The 17,828-nt window shown below is 41.4% G+C and overlaps 2 protein-coding genes across 3 annotated transcripts in view; one reads left to right on the top strand and one right to left on the bottom strand.

Annotated features, from left to right (window-relative positions):
• LOC309497957 (sialic acid-binding Ig-like lectin 14) overlaps positions 1-17,828 on the top strand; it is a 216,727-nt gene that overhangs the window by 10,493 nt on the left and 188,406 nt on the right. The gene's annotated exons all lie outside the window — the stretch shown is intronic.
• LOC309497987 (uncharacterized protein) lies at positions 3,509-7,078 on the bottom strand. Its single transcript, XM_082168477.1, has 3 exons — positions 5,922-7,078; positions 5,670-5,813; positions 3,509-4,432 (listed from the first exon to the last, which is right to left on the bottom strand). The coding sequence occupies exons 1-3, from the start codon at positions 6,456-6,458 to the stop codon at positions 4,400-4,402; spliced, it is 714 nt and encodes a 237-aa protein (XP_082024603.1). The 5' UTR covers positions 6,459-7,078; the 3' UTR covers positions 3,509-4,399.

Here is a 17,828-nt window from a genome sequence, read left to right as displayed (position 1 = left end):
CATAAGTTTTATTAACATTATATACATGCACGTACAAGTTTCTGATAAAATCAGCAAAACTATAGCTTGAATATGCCTTCCTACGAACGGCAGAACGTTTCTCAATGCTATAATGCATGTTTAAATCGTACGATAAGAAACTTCTGATGTTAGCGAAGCAATCCTAATTTCAGTTTTAAATCGAGCGTAAGCCTTCTCTGACGAAGAAATCTCAGATTAGCCGCGCTTATAAATGGTTCCTGATTTTAGCGAAGCAATCCTAATTTCAGTTTTAAATCGAGCGTAAGCCTTCTCTGACGAAGAAATCTCAGATTAGCTGCACTATAGATGGTACCAGAACAAATAAATGAGATGGGCGAAGAAATCCCCATTTTCAGCATTTTTGGTGACTGAGCGATGTTCCTCCTCACCGATTAAGGCCTTATTATTATTCGTTACGTCATTGTATTCATATTAAACTGCTAAACCGCTCATATGAAACAATCGCGTCGAATTAGTGGTATAAATTCTAGCCTAGCTAACTAGTAATTTGCCATTGTCTGTGAAAGAACGGTGCTGTTTGATTTGTGAAAGAATCACTTACATGCAACGTCATGTGTCTAAACTAGACTCAGTGCAAACTTTCAGCACAACGCGAGCGCTGCTCCGGTCGATTTGTGTTGTTGGTTGGCAGTGTGTCTGAAATGCGAGCAGGCATTTCTGTTTACCTGAGAACAGCACCAATCTCACAGACCCTTGTGTAAACAAGTGAATGCGTGTAGCCAAAGCCAGCTCGCTAGCGACCCTACGCGCATACAAGTAAGTATTCTTACTTTACTTACTCTACCTTTACCTCGAGTGATAGCTTTTAGCGCTGAATAAAACTTAGACACGTGTGAGCGTAAAATATAACCTTTAAAATAAAGACTATAGACTTTGGACCTTGGCCCTTGAAACAAAGGGATAGTGATTTGAACACAAGAGTCAAAGCTCCTCGAGGCTTTGAATCAAAGGAGTCAATTGCGTCACAAAATTATTCTTTGTTTTGAAGCGCCCTCGTTGGCGACCCCTGCTGGTCAGAACAGTGTAAGTGTAGAGAACTCAGCTTAATGAAACACCTTTAATAAACCAATCGCAAAGGTTTGATCAAAGGTGTAAGCATATTATAGCAACGCACAAACTATCTAATACAATGAGGTGTTTTTCCAAGGCACGTTAACTTAGTAAACTGCAGGGCTCGTGTTATGAATGCTTGGTCAATCAGACCAATAAGAGACTATTAAATTCGCCTCTTTCTTTTTTCAAATGCGTCATTAAATGTGTATGAATCTATAAAAGTGATACAAAATCACATAGAAATCAAACACACACTGGTTCACGAACCATTGAAATTTAGAATAATTTCGAAACATCTAGCAACGAAGCCCGTTTACTGAAATCCCGTGACTTTAGCAGTCTGATACACAATCAGAATCACTGATTTGAGACAAATGATTTACACTGGTGTCAGAGCTTCATGGAGCATGTCTCAGAGGCGGTTTAAACTACTCCGTCCTCGCTCTCTCTGTCTCTCTCTTTCTCTCTCGACCCCCTCCCTTTTGGTTTCACTTTTAATTGAAACCCATACCTTGGTTTTTATTTTGTGTCTCATTTATTGCGACTTAAGTCTACCCCTATGTTATTTTGTGTAATCACACCTGTTTAAGCCTGAATATTCCTATTCAGTTAAGTTGAATTTAATTAAATTCGGAATTTAATTAAATCAATTTGCTTATTCAATTTCTCTTTTAGTTACCAGGACTATGAGGACATTCCTTGTTTTACTTTTCACTTTGATTTTATTTCAATTTATTTACTTACTTTGTTTCAGCCTGAATTTCCATATTCAGCTAAATGAAGTTTAACTAAATTTTAAATTTAAATAAATTCTTCCCCTTTCCTTTAGTTTCGAGCTATAAGGACATTTTACCTTTACTTATACCCTATCTTAGATATTTACTATCAACATCTTCCCTCTTTCTATAGGATTACAGTAGTTCTAGCAACTGTTGTTTCCGTAACTACCCAGGTCATTAGCATCCTAATTCCTGTCTGTGCTTTACCCTTCCTCACTCCTTAGCACCAAGCTAAGTACATGAAGTACGGTTAACGTAAACGCACACTAGGTCTCAGACAGAACGGGAAACACTTCCCGTTGTTTCTTCTTCTTTTGACCTTGATGTTTGATGTGTCCCTGCTAGCTTCGTCTAACAGCAGCTTAACCCATACGTGACACCTGTTTACCTATGTCTCCTAGCTAAACTTAAATAGGTAAAACACTCCTTCCTTCCCTTTCCTTTCCGATTTCTATTGTTTCTATTTTGGTTTTTCTCTATTTGCTACTCTCGTAGTATAACATGTGGAAAGAACCATCAGTTTTGAGTAATAGCTTTATGACATGTAAAAGTCCAGTCATCAGTCGATGCTGCTTAAAGCACGTCAACTTAAATACTCAAAACCCTTGGGTTGTGTGCTCACAAACACTAAATTTAATGGCCCACATAGCTGTTCTCCCACAGAGCTTACCGCCTCTGTAGAAACTTGCATTTGCCTTTGCCACTCCTCTCTTGTGTTCCCACAAGTATGCCAGTAGGCCTCAGACATCCAGCCCTGCCACCCACCAGAGTCACCTGGAAACCAGCAGAGCAACGTCCTCGACATCCTTCAGCCTGAAGCAGACAACAACCTGCCGAGGCAGAGAAGGGAACCGTTAGACGACAACGAAAGCGGACGTCTGACACCCAGCCTGAGCCACCAAGAGCTGACCAGCATCATCTTCTCCTTGGCCACGCTCCCGCAGGCCTCATACAGGAGGTAAATGAACTAACGCTGCCAGCCACAGAATTCCACAGAGAACAAACCCTGCTCAGCGTCAGCAGGCACAGGACAGATGCAAAGACCCTAACAGAGCGCAGCAACTGAAAGAGTTCACCAGTCTTCAGGCAGCTGACAGCTGCAAAGCACCTGCCAACAGATGGGTAAACAGGGTATATGCAGGAATCATAGAGATGAATTTACTACCTTTTACTACCTTTTTTACCACCTCCACAATATTTTTTACTACCAACACGACATCAAGCAGCAGCCCTTTTTTTGGGGGTGTGGGGGGGGTGGGAGGGGTATGCAAAGCACCACTTACTACTTACTATAAGGTATAAGTGTAACACTGTCACATCCATCATACACATTAGGTACACTAATGTTTAATTGTGATCATTAAGTATTGTCATTGTCAATTATGTTGTTTTTTTTGTAGTGTCGAGTTAAGTTTCGGTTGTCCTTATCTTAACCCTAGCCCTTGAGTTATCCTAACCATAGCCATTAGTCCTAATAATGTGAATAATAACCTTGGCACTTCTTAAAAACAAATGACACTTAACAACCATAAACATTAATAAAGATTAATAATAAAGTGTGTCACATCACACACACTTACCCACAAACACACATTCTCACACATGCAGACTTAAGCAGTGAATTATCCCAAAACAGCAATTTATTTTATCACAAGAAATGCATCACAAGGGGTAACTTGTAACAATAACTTACACTGGACTCATTCATTGATGAATGGCAGTTTGAACATGTCTCAAAACAAATTTTAAGAGAGCAGTTGTAACAATTTGACTTGTATTCATCAGCTGATAGCTTTAGCTGGCAGACTGAGAGATAGAGAGATACAGAGGGAGGGAGAGAAAAAAGGGGAGGGAATGAGAGAAATTGTGAGATTAAGACGGAGGGGAGAGGCACAGTCACAAAAGTCTCTGTTGTGAGGACTTCTCTTCAATTCTTTCCTCCAATTGGCGGAGCTCTTCTTTTTTTTCTTTTTGCCTTCTGCGAAGTGTGTTGGACTTGATGATAAATTCAGCCATTTTGGACCCGGCCTTTCCCTCAGCCTGCTCGGCCAACTTGTCCGCGTCATTTTCAAGTGACTCACAAACACGGCTTAGTACCTCATGCTGGGTTCTGAGGTCCAAAAGCTCCTTCTCCACTGCCTTCCTCTTTAGAGCATGTTCGGCACTCTCCTTGTTTTTTCTTTCATTCTCCAGGTACAGTCTATACTGAGATCTTGCAGATGAGGCAGAGGCAAGGAGCTCCTTTGTCAGAGGCACTTTTAAAACACCCCCACAACTGCTGATCCGGTCACAGACTAATCGAAGTGATTCCAGCGTTCTATCCTGGAGATTGCATGTTTCCACCTCTTTGTTAATTGAAAATCCTCTTTCAACAGTGGCTTGGCCATGGGATAGAAGAAGGAGACTCTTGCAAAACTGTAGTAAGTCAGGGTAAGGCGTGCTGAGAGCTGTGTAAAGAAACACATCAAGGCGGTCCTTCATTGGTTTGAAGGCCAGGAAACGTTCATCTCGTCCTTCCACTGAGGTCAAGGATACAAACTGCTGAATGATAACATCACCTACAATATTGACAAAGATATAATCATTAATGACATTTAAGTACATTTCAGTCTGCTTAACTGCCCATTACCAAAGTAGAACACCCTTAGAACATGGCCTTCATTTGAATGACCTTTCCACTTCTACTGTCCCTACACATACTGTATATATTTTCTTACCAGCTGGAATGCCACCTGTCAATTTCTTTCCCTGAAGGAATGTCTGCACTACACTCTTCATTTGCTTGATGCACCACTCCGGTTCTTGGTGGATTCTTGTAGGATCAAGGCATGCAATGTGCCTAACCATAGGAAACTTTAGGGGGGATTTGTCCAGCAATTTCCCGACTACCTTAACAAGGCACTGCAAACATTCTTTCCTGAAGGTTAGCACAGAAAGCTCCCCTATCTTGCCTCCTGATTTGCTCTGAAGGGCCTAACAAATAGAGAACATTAATGTTCATTCAAGGATATTTATTTGTCACATACATTGATACTTGTGTAAAACGTGGTGAAATGATGTTGGTTGTCTGCTATGGGTGTGTTTGTGTGGGGTGTGTGTGTGTGTGTGTGTGTGTGTGGGGGGGGGGGGGGGGGGTGATGGGATATGTGAGTATAGATCAGGATGAGTTCAGGATGCATATACTGTACATTCACAGCATTGATTGGAAATTAAACTATGACAAGTTACAAATTTAAAACAATTCTAACAATTTAACCAGAGTGAAAAAGAGGTTTGGTATATCCTCATGGCTGTGGTTCAGTTTAAAGGGATACTCCACCGTTTTTTCATATTAAACTATGTTATTCCCTTAACTAAGACGAGTTGATACATACCACTCTCATCTCAGTGCGTGCACTTAATCGCTCTAGCGCGGTGACACTTTGAAAGCACTTAGCTTAGCCCAGTATATTCAATGGTATCTAACAGCAATGAATTTAGAAGTGACCAAACACATTAACGTTTTCCCTATTTAAAAACAGTTACACGAGTAGTTATACGACCAAGTAGGGTGACACAAAATAAAACGTGCCACTTTTCTAAGCGGGTTAAAAAGGATAACTATAATGTTGTGTCACCATACTTGGTCGTATAACTACTTGTGTAACTGTTTTTAAATAGGGAGAATGCTGATGTGTTTGGTCACTTCTAAATTCATTGCTGCTAGATACCGGTTTTCTACCGGTTTAAAGTAACTCTATTTATACCGACAGCACAATTCACGCATGATATTGAAATTATTTGCACAGTAATTACCTTGATGGCAGATTCAGCACCCAGGCCGATGTCCACATTTTTAAGAGAGACCCAGTTCTTCTCCTCAGATACCTTGATTGTGATAATTTGCAGTGTGCTTCGGTCCTGTAAAAGTTCCCTTTTAACAAATCGCCGCATTAAAGCCTTAAAAGTACAAGAAAAACTGTTAGCAATCAAGCCACACCTGTCAAGTGATACAGTTTAATCACATTCAAATGAAGACAGTAACTCTACAGTAATTACATTTCTTACCATCAGGAGTTCTTTCAGATCTTTAGCCAAAAAGGGCAGCACAGGCTCGTCGGTCTGATATTTTGTCAGGAAGGGGTTGAAGCTTCGCGCAACTGACAAGAAAAACTGGAGCTTTGGAATTATTAAATCATCATCCCGCGCAGCCAAAATGGTATCGTATGACGCCGTGTTGGGGTTTGGCACCTTTTTCTTCTGAACTGCATCAACGTATGTTAAAAGCATGGGCCAAATGTCGACAGCTCTCTCAGCTACAGGGACATTTTCCACCCATCTGTGGCCACAGAAAGATCGGGGAAAGGTAGAAGATCCTGTGGTGGTGGTGTAATCTTCTCTACGGGCAGGAACATTGTGGAAGATGTAGTGCATAGCTCGCAACAGTTTGTCTACCTGCCATGTTGTGAATCCTGCCTTCATGGCATTGTGGATGGTGTGCAAGCCACAGCTGCCGACACTGATGAGTTGTGCATCCCCATGAAGCTCTGAATGTTCATTCTGAAGGAGCTTCAGCAGCTTGAAATTGACATTTGGGCCATCCATACTGACAGACAGCAGGTGTCTCAAGTTGAGTTGTGCAACACATTCCTGTGAATTGACACACAAAAAAACAAAGTTTATTAAAAAATATTATACCATGGTCTGGGTGAATACTCGATTCTGATTGGCTGCAGGGTGTCCATTAAAAAGTGATAGAGGACACCTAGTAAAGGAGTTCTGGTGGTTACCGTTCGAAATTAATAAATAAATGCGCTCGCTACATCAGCTGTGAGTAACCATAGCAACAGGCAGTAAACTGAAGGGTTCTATGAGCTGAGCGGACTATAAATATCTCCGGTTGCTAAATAAACCGTCAGGCGTATCCAGGGAAACCAAGTTATTGTTTGTAAAACTAATTAAAATATAAACTGTTTATTTAATATTTCCACTATACCTCCGCTGCGCATCGGACGATTCACGCCTCGCCATCGTCCAATAACTGACAATGGACACCTCGTCCGGCATTAACCCTGTGACGTTCCGTTTCCATGACGGCAGTGTCACTGGATCTAAACAAACTTTCGAAGTGGCTTCATTGAATGTAGACATGTGGGATCGTTTCTAGCTAATAAATTGTTTTAAATGTAGGCTATAGCCATTTAAACGTGTCCACATAACACGGATTCCCTGGCAGGTGTAATAGAAAGAAACAAAATTCTAGTGAATATTTCACGTCTAATCAAAGACTGGCGGCTGTTAAAAGTGACGTTTTTGCCTCAAAAATAAAGCCAAGACACGTCCGTGAATTTAAGGATTTTGCTTGCTTGCTATTAAGTTACATGCTGGTCTCTTTTACGGAGGAAACCCTTGCTAAAATAAAACTTTGTAGTCACAAATTTGATCATGTTGGTATGAATATATGTTGTAGTAGGCTATGTTATTCCTACTGTATAAATCAAATATACGAACGTCTTGGAAACGTTGTAAAATTATTTAAATAGATTAAGAAAGTCACCGCTATGGTGAATACTATGATTAAATTGATTTGTTTAGATCCAGTGAAATTGCTGCCTTGACTAAGTAATGGCTTCGGTACTCGGTTATTCATAAAATAGACAGTAGAATAGACAGTAAATACAGTCCCAGTAAGTATCTGTTAATTTTTTATTTTTTTTTGTAGTATTCATCTTTCAGAAATATACCAAATCCTTAATCTGAAAAATCACACCCCGACGACACACACGAAATAAGCTACCAGTTACCATTGGGAAACAGTGTTCACGCTGAAGGCTAAAGCTTAGGCTAACTATGACATACAAATTTTCAAATGGGGATATAACAACAATAAGAAAGAACAAACAAGAAAATATCAACTTACTTTAATGCTTTGCAGCAAGTCTTCAGCTCTTGCATGTCCAAGGAACTGCGACCCAAAATATGAAGACGTCACGCGGTCATCTTTCCAGAACCGAACGTGAATATCCATTTGCTTCTTCTTCGACGACTGGTTCAGAGACTCGTCGAACATGAGAACATATGGCCCAGAATCATTGATACTATTTATAAGAAGCTTCTTAAAATGTGGAGCAATGCCGAATCCAAGTATGTACGCCGTTTTATCCTTGCCACACGCAAAACTTTTGGCTATATCGGAGTCAGTGAACATGTTTTCGAACAATTCCCCAATGCCCTCATTCGAATTATATGAATGATGGTTGGCTGCGATGTTCAGGCACCAGAGAACCTCAGCCCTGAGGGCTGATGTTTGTGACGGTAAGGTCTGCTGTCTGGCTATCGCTGCCGTGGTGGTGGTGCTGGTGGCACTGGTTTGCTGCTGAGGTGGTGTGACGACAGCTGACCTTAAGTTGGCATGATTTGCCGCGATCTGCGTGGTGCTGCTTGCGTCGCAAAACAACGAAATGGGCAGCTGCTCCCCCCTCACGCGCATCCGCTGCTGGTGAATGTTCGATGCACTGTGTGATTTGATAGCGGTAATGCCGTTCCAGGTAACATTTATAATTTTTTTGCAGAAAAATGCAAAATGCTTCCCGGTCATTCCCCATGACGGGCTTAAGCCAGTCTTTAAATGACGGGTCGTCAACCCATGTTTTCGAAAACTTACATTTCCCCATTTTGTAAGTTTTGTAGAAAATAGAAGCAAGTGGCTAATACAACTGAGGTAAAAAGGCGGTAAATGTTGTTGCCGTCCCTGATAGGCTACTTACTTCTACGTCATTGCTATCAACGCCGACTCACTCAGGTCCTGTTAGCACCGTATATATTTTTAAACTATGCTAGATGAAGTTAAAACATGGAGACACAAATATTAAGCAAAAAAAAATGGAAACTCATATATTGAGGTGGTGATGAAAAATTTACTACCAAGTCAAATTGCATTTGTTACCTTTTACTACCTTTCAAGGGCCTTAATTTTGGTAGATTATTTTTACTACTTTTACTACCTTTTACTACCGCGCGGACACCCTGGTAAAGAACTGTGTCAATCAAAGAACTTAAAGAACTTAGCTTAGCTCAAAGAGAGACACTAAAGTCATCAGTGTCCAGCCAGAGTTTAAGTCCAAACACTGACTCAACAATGCTGCAACATTATAGACAAACACAATGTGGTCCTGAACAGAACTGAAACAGTCCAACCACCTGCAAACGGACCCCACAAGAAATATGTATCCTGCTAAACTTCACATCAGCCGCGTAAGCACCTCCAGCCCTGCACAAAGGGGGGAGGAGTCAAACCCTCGGCTTGACATTCACCCGCCAGTGTCCTGAGAGCTTCTGCAGCCACAGAAGGAAAAGGATTGATTCAGACGAATCCTGAAACAACACGTGTAGTGACACTCAAAGACCACAACGTCCACGCCTACCTGCGAGACACTGATGTTCACAAGCAGTCTTTGATGAGTGTGCACCATCAAGATAGACTCTATCTGATCTGGATCACATCCAGCCCAGAGGTGCAATGCTTTCTGGATCAGCAGTCCAAAAACATCCAGTCTAACTACCAGCAGGTGGAACAAGCCATCATAACAGGATTCTCAGACTTAAGAGTCTGAACGCAGACTGGGCACTCCCCAGACACCAAACAGACCTAAAAGTGCCTGTGCTACTACCACAGACTCCGAACGAGCTTAACTTGGAACTTGCAACGAACCTTTCCTCCAAAACCCGTTAGTCACCATTTCTGACAGCTCCACGCAATGCCCACTCAACGATGTGTGACTTGACGCAGAATGCCTTTAACACACGAGGCCTCTTCAGAAAGGGTCCCTAAACCCCATTGACTCTGAACTGCAAAAATCAGAAGGCACACAGCACGACCATAATGTAAGCCGCTGCTACAAGTTCATAGTCAGCATAGGACATAGAACTTTTTAAGTAGATGAAAATGTGTGCTCAAAAGAAGCAGGAAGCTGCATTAGAATAATTCGAATTTTACTGATTTAAAGAAATCTTGAATGCACGTGTAAGCCTCACATGCCAACAGACTATGCACTGCTTTTTAGAATATACAGATGTAGCAGAGCGGGCGTGGTTGACTCAAATTGATATAATTTCCGACTACGCCACCTGGGGAATTTCACCCCAAGAGTTTAACACAACCTCTAAACACAGGCACACACAGGTTCTAATCACTGTTGGAATCAGAGACATAGGCTAGGTAATGAAAAAGATTTTATTAATTATTAAAATACATAATGATTATAAAGGCGTTGACCAGCAATCACTCTCATCTATTTGTTTAATTCTGTCGTTAGCAGCAGAGGAACCTGGGCTTACCCACAGGGGCAGTCTCAAGATATCACCCTTATGAAAATTACTCTATTCGCAGTGCACACACACACTAACACACTCAACGACTCATGTCAGAGAAGACCACGACACACAGTGAAGACATCACCCCCTAAATGGTCACTCGCCTGCCCCCGGGTGCCCAGGCCCTGCTAACAAACAAAAGAAAAAAAAGACATCATCAACCAGTGATATGCAAAAAAAACAAAATGATATAACCATAAGTCACCAATACAATAATCAAACCAAAATAAACATACACATTCAAAAAGATAAATCAATTAAAGAAATAAACAGAAGACAAACAAAAAAACCTCAAAACATATCACTGAGAACAGAATTTACTGGAAACAGTGCACTGGAACAGTCCACTCGAGACAGTTCACTCAAGACGATCCATTCGAGACAGTTCACTCAAGACGATTCACTCGAGACAGTTCACTCAAGACGATTCACTCGAGACAGTTCACTCAAGACGATTCACTCGAGACAGTTCACTCAAGACGATTCACTCGAGACAGTTCACTCAAGACGATTCACTCGAGACAGTTCACTCAAGACGATCCATTCGAGACAGTTCACTCAAGACGATCCACTCGAGACAGTTCACACAAGACGGTTCACTCGAGACGGTTCCCTCGAGACAGTTCACTCGAGACGGAACACTCAAAACAGTTCACTCGAAACAGAACACTCGGGTCAGTTCACTTGAAAGAGTTCACTTAAAACAGAACAGTTGAAAGAGTTAAAACAGAACAGCAGCCGATGAGGAGCAGAGCAAACAGCACTTTACGATGAAGCACAGGGCTGATAATTCTCATGCAGGACGCCGCTACTGTCCTTATCGCATGCCTAAAAACAAAACGAAAAGGTGTTACACTGCAATTCCTTTTCCCTTGGCTTCACGCTCGAGCAGTATACTCACAACAAAACATGCTGTCCCGGGATTACTATCCCCGAACTATGCGGTGGATGGAGCCAGATGTCTCCGACAAAACTCATTGGCAGAAAGCGCAGATCGATCTTACACTACGTTAAGTACAGATTAGTCAGATTACCCGCTCAGCTAAAGCAAAACTTCATTTACAAAACACCGTCGCATACAAATGCTTCCCTTACCTGTCTCAAATGTCCATACTGAACTAGTGTTGCACGGTGTACCGATACTTCAAAAGTATCGCGATACTCGGAATTTAAAAACGTCACGATTCCTAAATTTATCAGTATCGATACTTAAAAAAAAATTAAATAAAAAAAAACCGCCTCCCTATGGACGTCTGTGTTTTTTTCCTGACGCACGCAGCAAAGAACCTTCCGCTGTCAGTGTCATGTGACAAAACACTACAGCGAGATGGCTGCATGTGCGAACACAAGTGGTCCACGACTCGTAGAAAAAGATGACGCGAGGAGTGACATATGGAAGTACGTTGCCTACCTTGCTCTGTTGCACGGTGCACCGATACTTCAAAAGTAAATCGGAAATTAAAAACGTCACGATTCCTTAATTTATTAGTATCGATACTTCTAAGAATGACCGCGTTCCAGATTTGTAAGGCCGGCGACACACTGGCTGCGTGTCGTGTCCGTTTTTATTTCGGCTCCCATGTTAACTGCCTGCGTGACACACGCGTCTGGGCACAGCTCGAGACGCGCGGAAAACGCGTGTATGCTAGAAATAGAACCGACGCCTCTTTTTCACGCGACACGCAAGCGTGTTGGAAGCGTTTCCAGGCAAAATAGAATAGGAAGATGTTTCTATGTCATTTTGACACGAATACATATTAATAAATGACATTTTGATGTTTGAAAGTTTTGACATAAATACAATATAAATGTAATTTAAAAAAATATTATCGATTTTCAAATATTGCACCTGTCAATACAGAACGAATTATTCTGTAGCCTTTTTTGCCCTACAGTCTATGATTTTGCCGTCAATACTGCCGACGTTGTCTTTACTGCTATATATTTGTTTAACATGAAGTATAGGCCTTCCACAACTCTCTCCCCATATGTCAAATAGATCACCAATGAGGCTTATCATATGTTACCAATATTAAACATTGTTTAATATAATCGCTGTTCATATTTTTATTCAAAGTTCAGAATCAAGATAAAGCTCTTATGTTTCTTATGATAAATGAGATAATGCTGCTAAATTTATAAAAAAAAATTTACCTTGAATGTCATTGCTCCAATTTATTTTTAATATTTTTATATTTCATATTTTGTTCAAATGTTTAATATATCTGCTGTTCATATGTTCATATTAGTGTGTTATATGATTAGTATGTTGTCCCGGTTTTAAAATAAAGCACAGCAATGATATTTGAGAGTGTTTCTCCCTTTTCAGGAAAAGTATCGAAAAAGTATCGAAATCGCAATACTTGACTTGGTATCGGTATCGAAACAATAATTTTGGTATCGTGACAACACTATACTGAACTCTCCAGAAAGCACACAGACTGGCAAACAGCACCGACAGTGAATAAGCAGCTTCAGCGATCTTTTACGAGCAACACCTGACACTGCACTCCAGCAAAAAACAGCAGGGCGCCTGGGTGACGTCACGGCCCCGGATAGTGACGCACACTAAGGAACCGGAAATCCATGCTTTTATACGCACCGGACGCCAGGCCATTGGCCAAACCATAACGAGTAGAAGGGGTCATAACCCTTCCTGCTACACAGACATATGCCACCTGCTGGTTGAAATTGGCACTGCTGCATATTCGTTTCCATGACAATGACTTGTCACAGAACATGCCACCCTGACGCCAGATAGTAAGCAAACCACCTGAACTGCGTAAACTAACATGACCTAGCGGCCTTTCGTTTAACTACTGTTATCCTAAAGTGCTTATTTGATCATTCCGATCCAAATAAGACGCAACATGCGATACGCATTTTTGATCACTGGTTACTGGCTTGTTTGAATGCAGATAAAACGATAGCTGGAATTGACATCTCTACTAAAAGTGAAAAAGTCTTAGATTTTTAACTAGTATCGGTAATTCCAGCATTAAAGCGTAAGTCTGTTTGACAAAGAAGCTCAACTCAGCGGCATGCTGTACCGGCATTTATTATTCTGCTTCGACTGGAAGAATCCAAATTGCAGCATTGTTTAATCTGTTTCTGACAAAGAAATCTCAGTACAGTGTTATACACGTAGACTTGGGTGATGCCCCCCTTTCTGCAATGTAAAGGCCTTACAAATTATTGTTAGATTGATGTAATTAATCTAAATGTTGGCTGCATCTACAAGCAGAGCTACTTAGTGATCAAAATTGTTTCACTCGCTGAAAAGTCAATATTTATGCATGAGATGGACGTAACCTTGTATGCTTAGACAAGCTTCGACTTACAGCAAATCTATTTCCTTACCTTTTTAAACAAGTAGAAGAAGTGGTTTTAAGTAAAGGAAAGAGTTACTCGAGTAAAACTGGCAAATGCCAAACCACATTTGCATTTTACTGAATGTAACATCAAGTTTTGGAAAGACTCAAAGTATAGGCGCCACATTTTAACTTGTTTAAACATGTATGACTCATTTCAAATGTGCAGACATTCTTCATAGACTGTTGAGTCGCTCTGATATGGTTCCCATGACAATGACCTGTCACAGGAAGTGCAAACTCGTGACGTCATATTGTAAACAAACCAGCCTAGATAGCTAAGCTAACCTAACCTATAGCGTCAACTCAGCTTAGGCTAAGCTAAATAATAACTGCTACAGTTAGCGGTTAACATCATTTACTTGAAGCCTTTAACTACAGCTTGTGCTGTGCACAGTGCAAAGTGATCTAACATACTTTTCCTCTAGCCCCAATTAGGGTTCTGATCTCTCACTTTCTCTTTCCTTACTTCCAATTCTTCCCAGCTGAATTTTACCGCCACTAGTTTAGGAGTAGTCCTTGCTGAGTGCTGTCGGCTAAAATTTGCAGTTACCTTGTAAATTAAATCTAAATTTAATTACACGTAAACTGTGTATCTAGAGAAGAATTCTTATAGTCAGGAGGATTTTCACCAGCATGTTGACTAGACTTTAGTAAGGACACACACACAGGGGCCGTGTGTCTTGAACACACAGCAGCTGTGACCCACTATGGAGTCTGGTCCAAGCACATCAAAAGTTTAGCCACTCGTGCTATTGATTATTCCCAATTTCAGATCATTCCTGCTGTTTTGATCACTTATTTAAGCCCTTTTTATTTTATTTTACTTGATAATAATAGCCACCAGCTGTTCACTTGTCTATTCTTTCATTTATTTGATTTATTTACATTTCCCCTCTTGTTCTAATGTGGTTCCAGTCCCCATAGGGCCCAGAAAGGAACCAGAGACACCTTTATTTGTGATTTTGTTTATTTTCAACAAGTGCACTCATTTTTATGACCCTGCAAAACAAGTAATCTCAACGATTACTAGGGCATAACTATAGTCCTGAGGATTGATAATAAGCATAATCTGAATAGGAAAACTGTCCTTTTCCTCCTATCATTCACTTCGTCAAGCCCGTTGTGAACCACCAGTTAAGTCCAGAGAAATAATTTAGCCATAAGAACCATCTTAAGTCATTTATTTCCTCTTGGCTTATGCCCTTTCAAAAAAAAAAAAAAGTCTTAGCCTACTAACACCCACAGCTAAGATGATAAGGATACAAGACACACTTGACAAGCTACACATAAACACCTAGCTTTATGCTACATACCTAGCTAACCTATCAAACCTTAGCTCTGAACTCTTTAGGGTCATGCATTAGTCTCTCACCCCTAGTGTGCCAAAATGTCACAGATCCTCTGTTTACCCTGACCCTAACCAGACAGGAGACCAAAAGGACTGACAAGCCATCGTGAGGAACACTGTTCCACCCAGGCTGCTGACATCCTACAGCACCAGAGCCAAACGTAACTGCACCTTGAGAGAAGAGGACCAACGACCCCTGACCCAAGCCAGAGTTATAGCCTCACCAGGCTGATCAAGAGTATCGTCTCCTTACCCCACCTTATGGGTGTGAAACAGAAGGTACACAACCTTACATAAAGATCACAGCGTCCCACAAGGAGCGGACCTGTGCTCAAAGCCTCACACACCAGCTAGAGACTGAGTTTCAAACCAGATTCAACGCAGCTGGACTGAGCATGCCCAGCACCAGCGCAGAACTGTCACCATGGCAACAACCCAAGTACCAGCCAAGCCCCTTGGAGAAGCCATGGAGGACAGCACCCTCCACAAGGACAGCTGGACCCACCGGACGCAGAGCTACAGGAGCTGCTGACACACACAAACCAGCTCCCTGAACAGGACTCACCAGAGGAGTCCTGTAAAGTACAAGCATCCAACTCCTTGCCTACCCCAGCTTAGGCAAGCTCACATTAGCACCGCCATAAGGACGGAGCAACACTTCAATCCTTCAGACTTCTTGTGACTGAGAGGTTAGCAACTACCTTCTGACCTCCTGCCACCAGCACTAAGTCAGCCTGAAAACCTCTCTATGCTACATAGAGCCCTAACCACTTCCTGCAACCACAAGCAAACACCTGTTGCCTTTGCACCTGCTGCACCAACTCAAAGACCTGTACTTGGCTACTGTCTACATCACCTGATGGAACGACCACCGCTCCAGGAAACACCAGCAACCAGAGGCCACCATGGCCTTCCAGCCTTGTATGACAGTGTCTGATCTTTCTGCACTTTCAACGTCGTTCGTGGTTGTCCTTGAGAGGTCAGACACGAATATTTGTTATAGTTTAACAACTGATATTTAGAACTCACTCGGGGAATCTGTGTCCCAGCCCCCAAAACAGGGCAAGAAGATCTCAGTTACCCTGGTTGCCATGGCTGCGATCAGATAGGATGGTTTTTATGGCTCTTAGGAATGCTAACAAGTAACTAACTCAGCCACAGATATCAGAACAGAGTCTCCTGCGTTCATTTAATCGTAGACAAACTGATCTATAAATGAACATGCATCCCAGAAACTGTGTGAATGATTTACTGGCTTATGTACCATTATGTATATACTTTGATATATATATTTGATTATACAACCAAAACGGGACTCTCACTTAATTCTCGCTGAGAAGGAGAGATAAACCTATGTATAACCTCTTGAGAAATGTGTAGACATGTATCCAATCTTCCCACCTCATGACTTTTAAACCTTGTTGCATACTATGGTTTACCAAAATCAGATGTGTGGCGTGTTTGGTCTCTACAAACTCCAATCTGCATTCCCAATTTGTTCATTTACATTACATTTTGCTAACTTTGTGACGCATTAGAATTATAAGGATCTTGAAGATTCTTTTCTTAAACACCCCATGAAAGTACACATTGCAAATGAGCATGCTTGAACAAAGGTCATAAAAAGACATTTTCCCTCCAAAGGAAGACACTTCTTATTGGCTCTTACAGCTCCAAATGGGTGTGCCATCCTCACGCTTTAAAAGTCACTGACCACAAGATCCGGCCTCTTAGCTCTTGTCCTCGGACCTAAACTGCAGCTCCAAGTGAATCCTGTGGGGGGAAGGGGACTCCCTTTCCCCCCCACTGGGCCCTGCAGGCCTCTGCAGGCCGAGTCAGACTGCCTTTCTTAAATCCAACCAAGAAGGAAACGGACAACTCTTGCCTTAAGGATGCCGTGTGTTCCAGCATGGCCTCAACAGGCCCAGGGCAGGAGGCTTCGAAGCATCCAGGACATGTGCTCACTCCAGCATCAAGGACAACCTCAGGAGTTCAGTGACTTCATTCAACATGGACGAAGTCCCTCGCAACTCGCACCATGTGCTCTTTGTGTCCTGCCGGCCCAGAGCGTGTAGGCCACTATCTGCACTCCAGCCATGAGAACAGCGACAATACAAGTTCATCCTATCTCCTTCATCCAACGGAGAAGAAAGGATTGCAACTCACACAGTGACATTTGACACTCAAGGACCCAACGACAAATTCAATCTTCAACCACTTCAAGAATTGACCATGCAAGTATAAATTTCATGAGATGCTCTGAAATAAGTTGATGGTTCTTTCCATACTAAAATAGATCTTGCTCCAGAATTCTATTTCCTGCTTCCGGTTCCATAACACTCACCACTTTACCTATACATGTATGGATGAATGAATGAAAGTATGTATGTATGTTTGTTTGTTTAGTTCAGTTATGTTTGTGATTTATTTAATAAAACTTTTGCACAATTATGAATTTGATTTCTGATCCTCTGTCTGCATACAAAGTCCCTTTTACGATTTTGATCTTGTTACAGTATGCTCTAATTGCTGTACATGCTAAGGAATAATTATCTTTCCGTGACCATGAAAGATACACTTTTCTTAGAATAAACGAATAATCGAAGAGTTCGTTGGAACTGATTAATTGATTGTAATATTAATTGGCTTACCTCAAAGTTAATCTAATTAACTGACCCAAATATTAATAATTAATCATAATTAGTAATTATGGATTATTATTAATATTTCCCCTTTGAGCTAATGTCTTTACAGGTGTTTTCTTCATATACAGAAAATGTATATGGAAAGACCAAAGGAGATTTGGTTCCCCTACAGAGCAACATGTTCAAGTTTTGAAATACATTTTTTTTTTTTATATGAAACCTTTGTGAAACTGCA

The sequence above is a fragment of the Leuciscus leuciscus genome, assembly GCF_965113295.1.
Source record: "Leuciscus leuciscus genome assembly, chromosome: 4".
Lineage (NCBI taxonomy): Eukaryota > Metazoa > Chordata > Actinopteri > Cypriniformes > Leuciscidae > Leuciscus > Leuciscus leuciscus.
This window is presented reverse-complemented; position numbering and strand designations above follow the sequence as displayed.

Bases quoted from the DNA above. Each gene is read 5' to 3' on its own strand.
- LOC309497987 (XM_082168477.1), bottom strand. From the start codon at position 6,458: ATGGATGGCCCAAATGTCAATTTCAAGCTGCTGAAGCTCCTTCAGAAT. The intron at 5,814-5,921 runs GTAAGAAATGTA...TGTACTTTTAAG, and splicing joins ATCTGAAAGAACTCCTGATG to GCTTTAATGCGGCGATTTGT. The intron at 4,433-5,669 runs GTAATTACTGTG...TCAATATTGTAG, and splicing joins GTGCTGAATCTGCCATCAAG to GTGATGTTATCATTCAGCAG.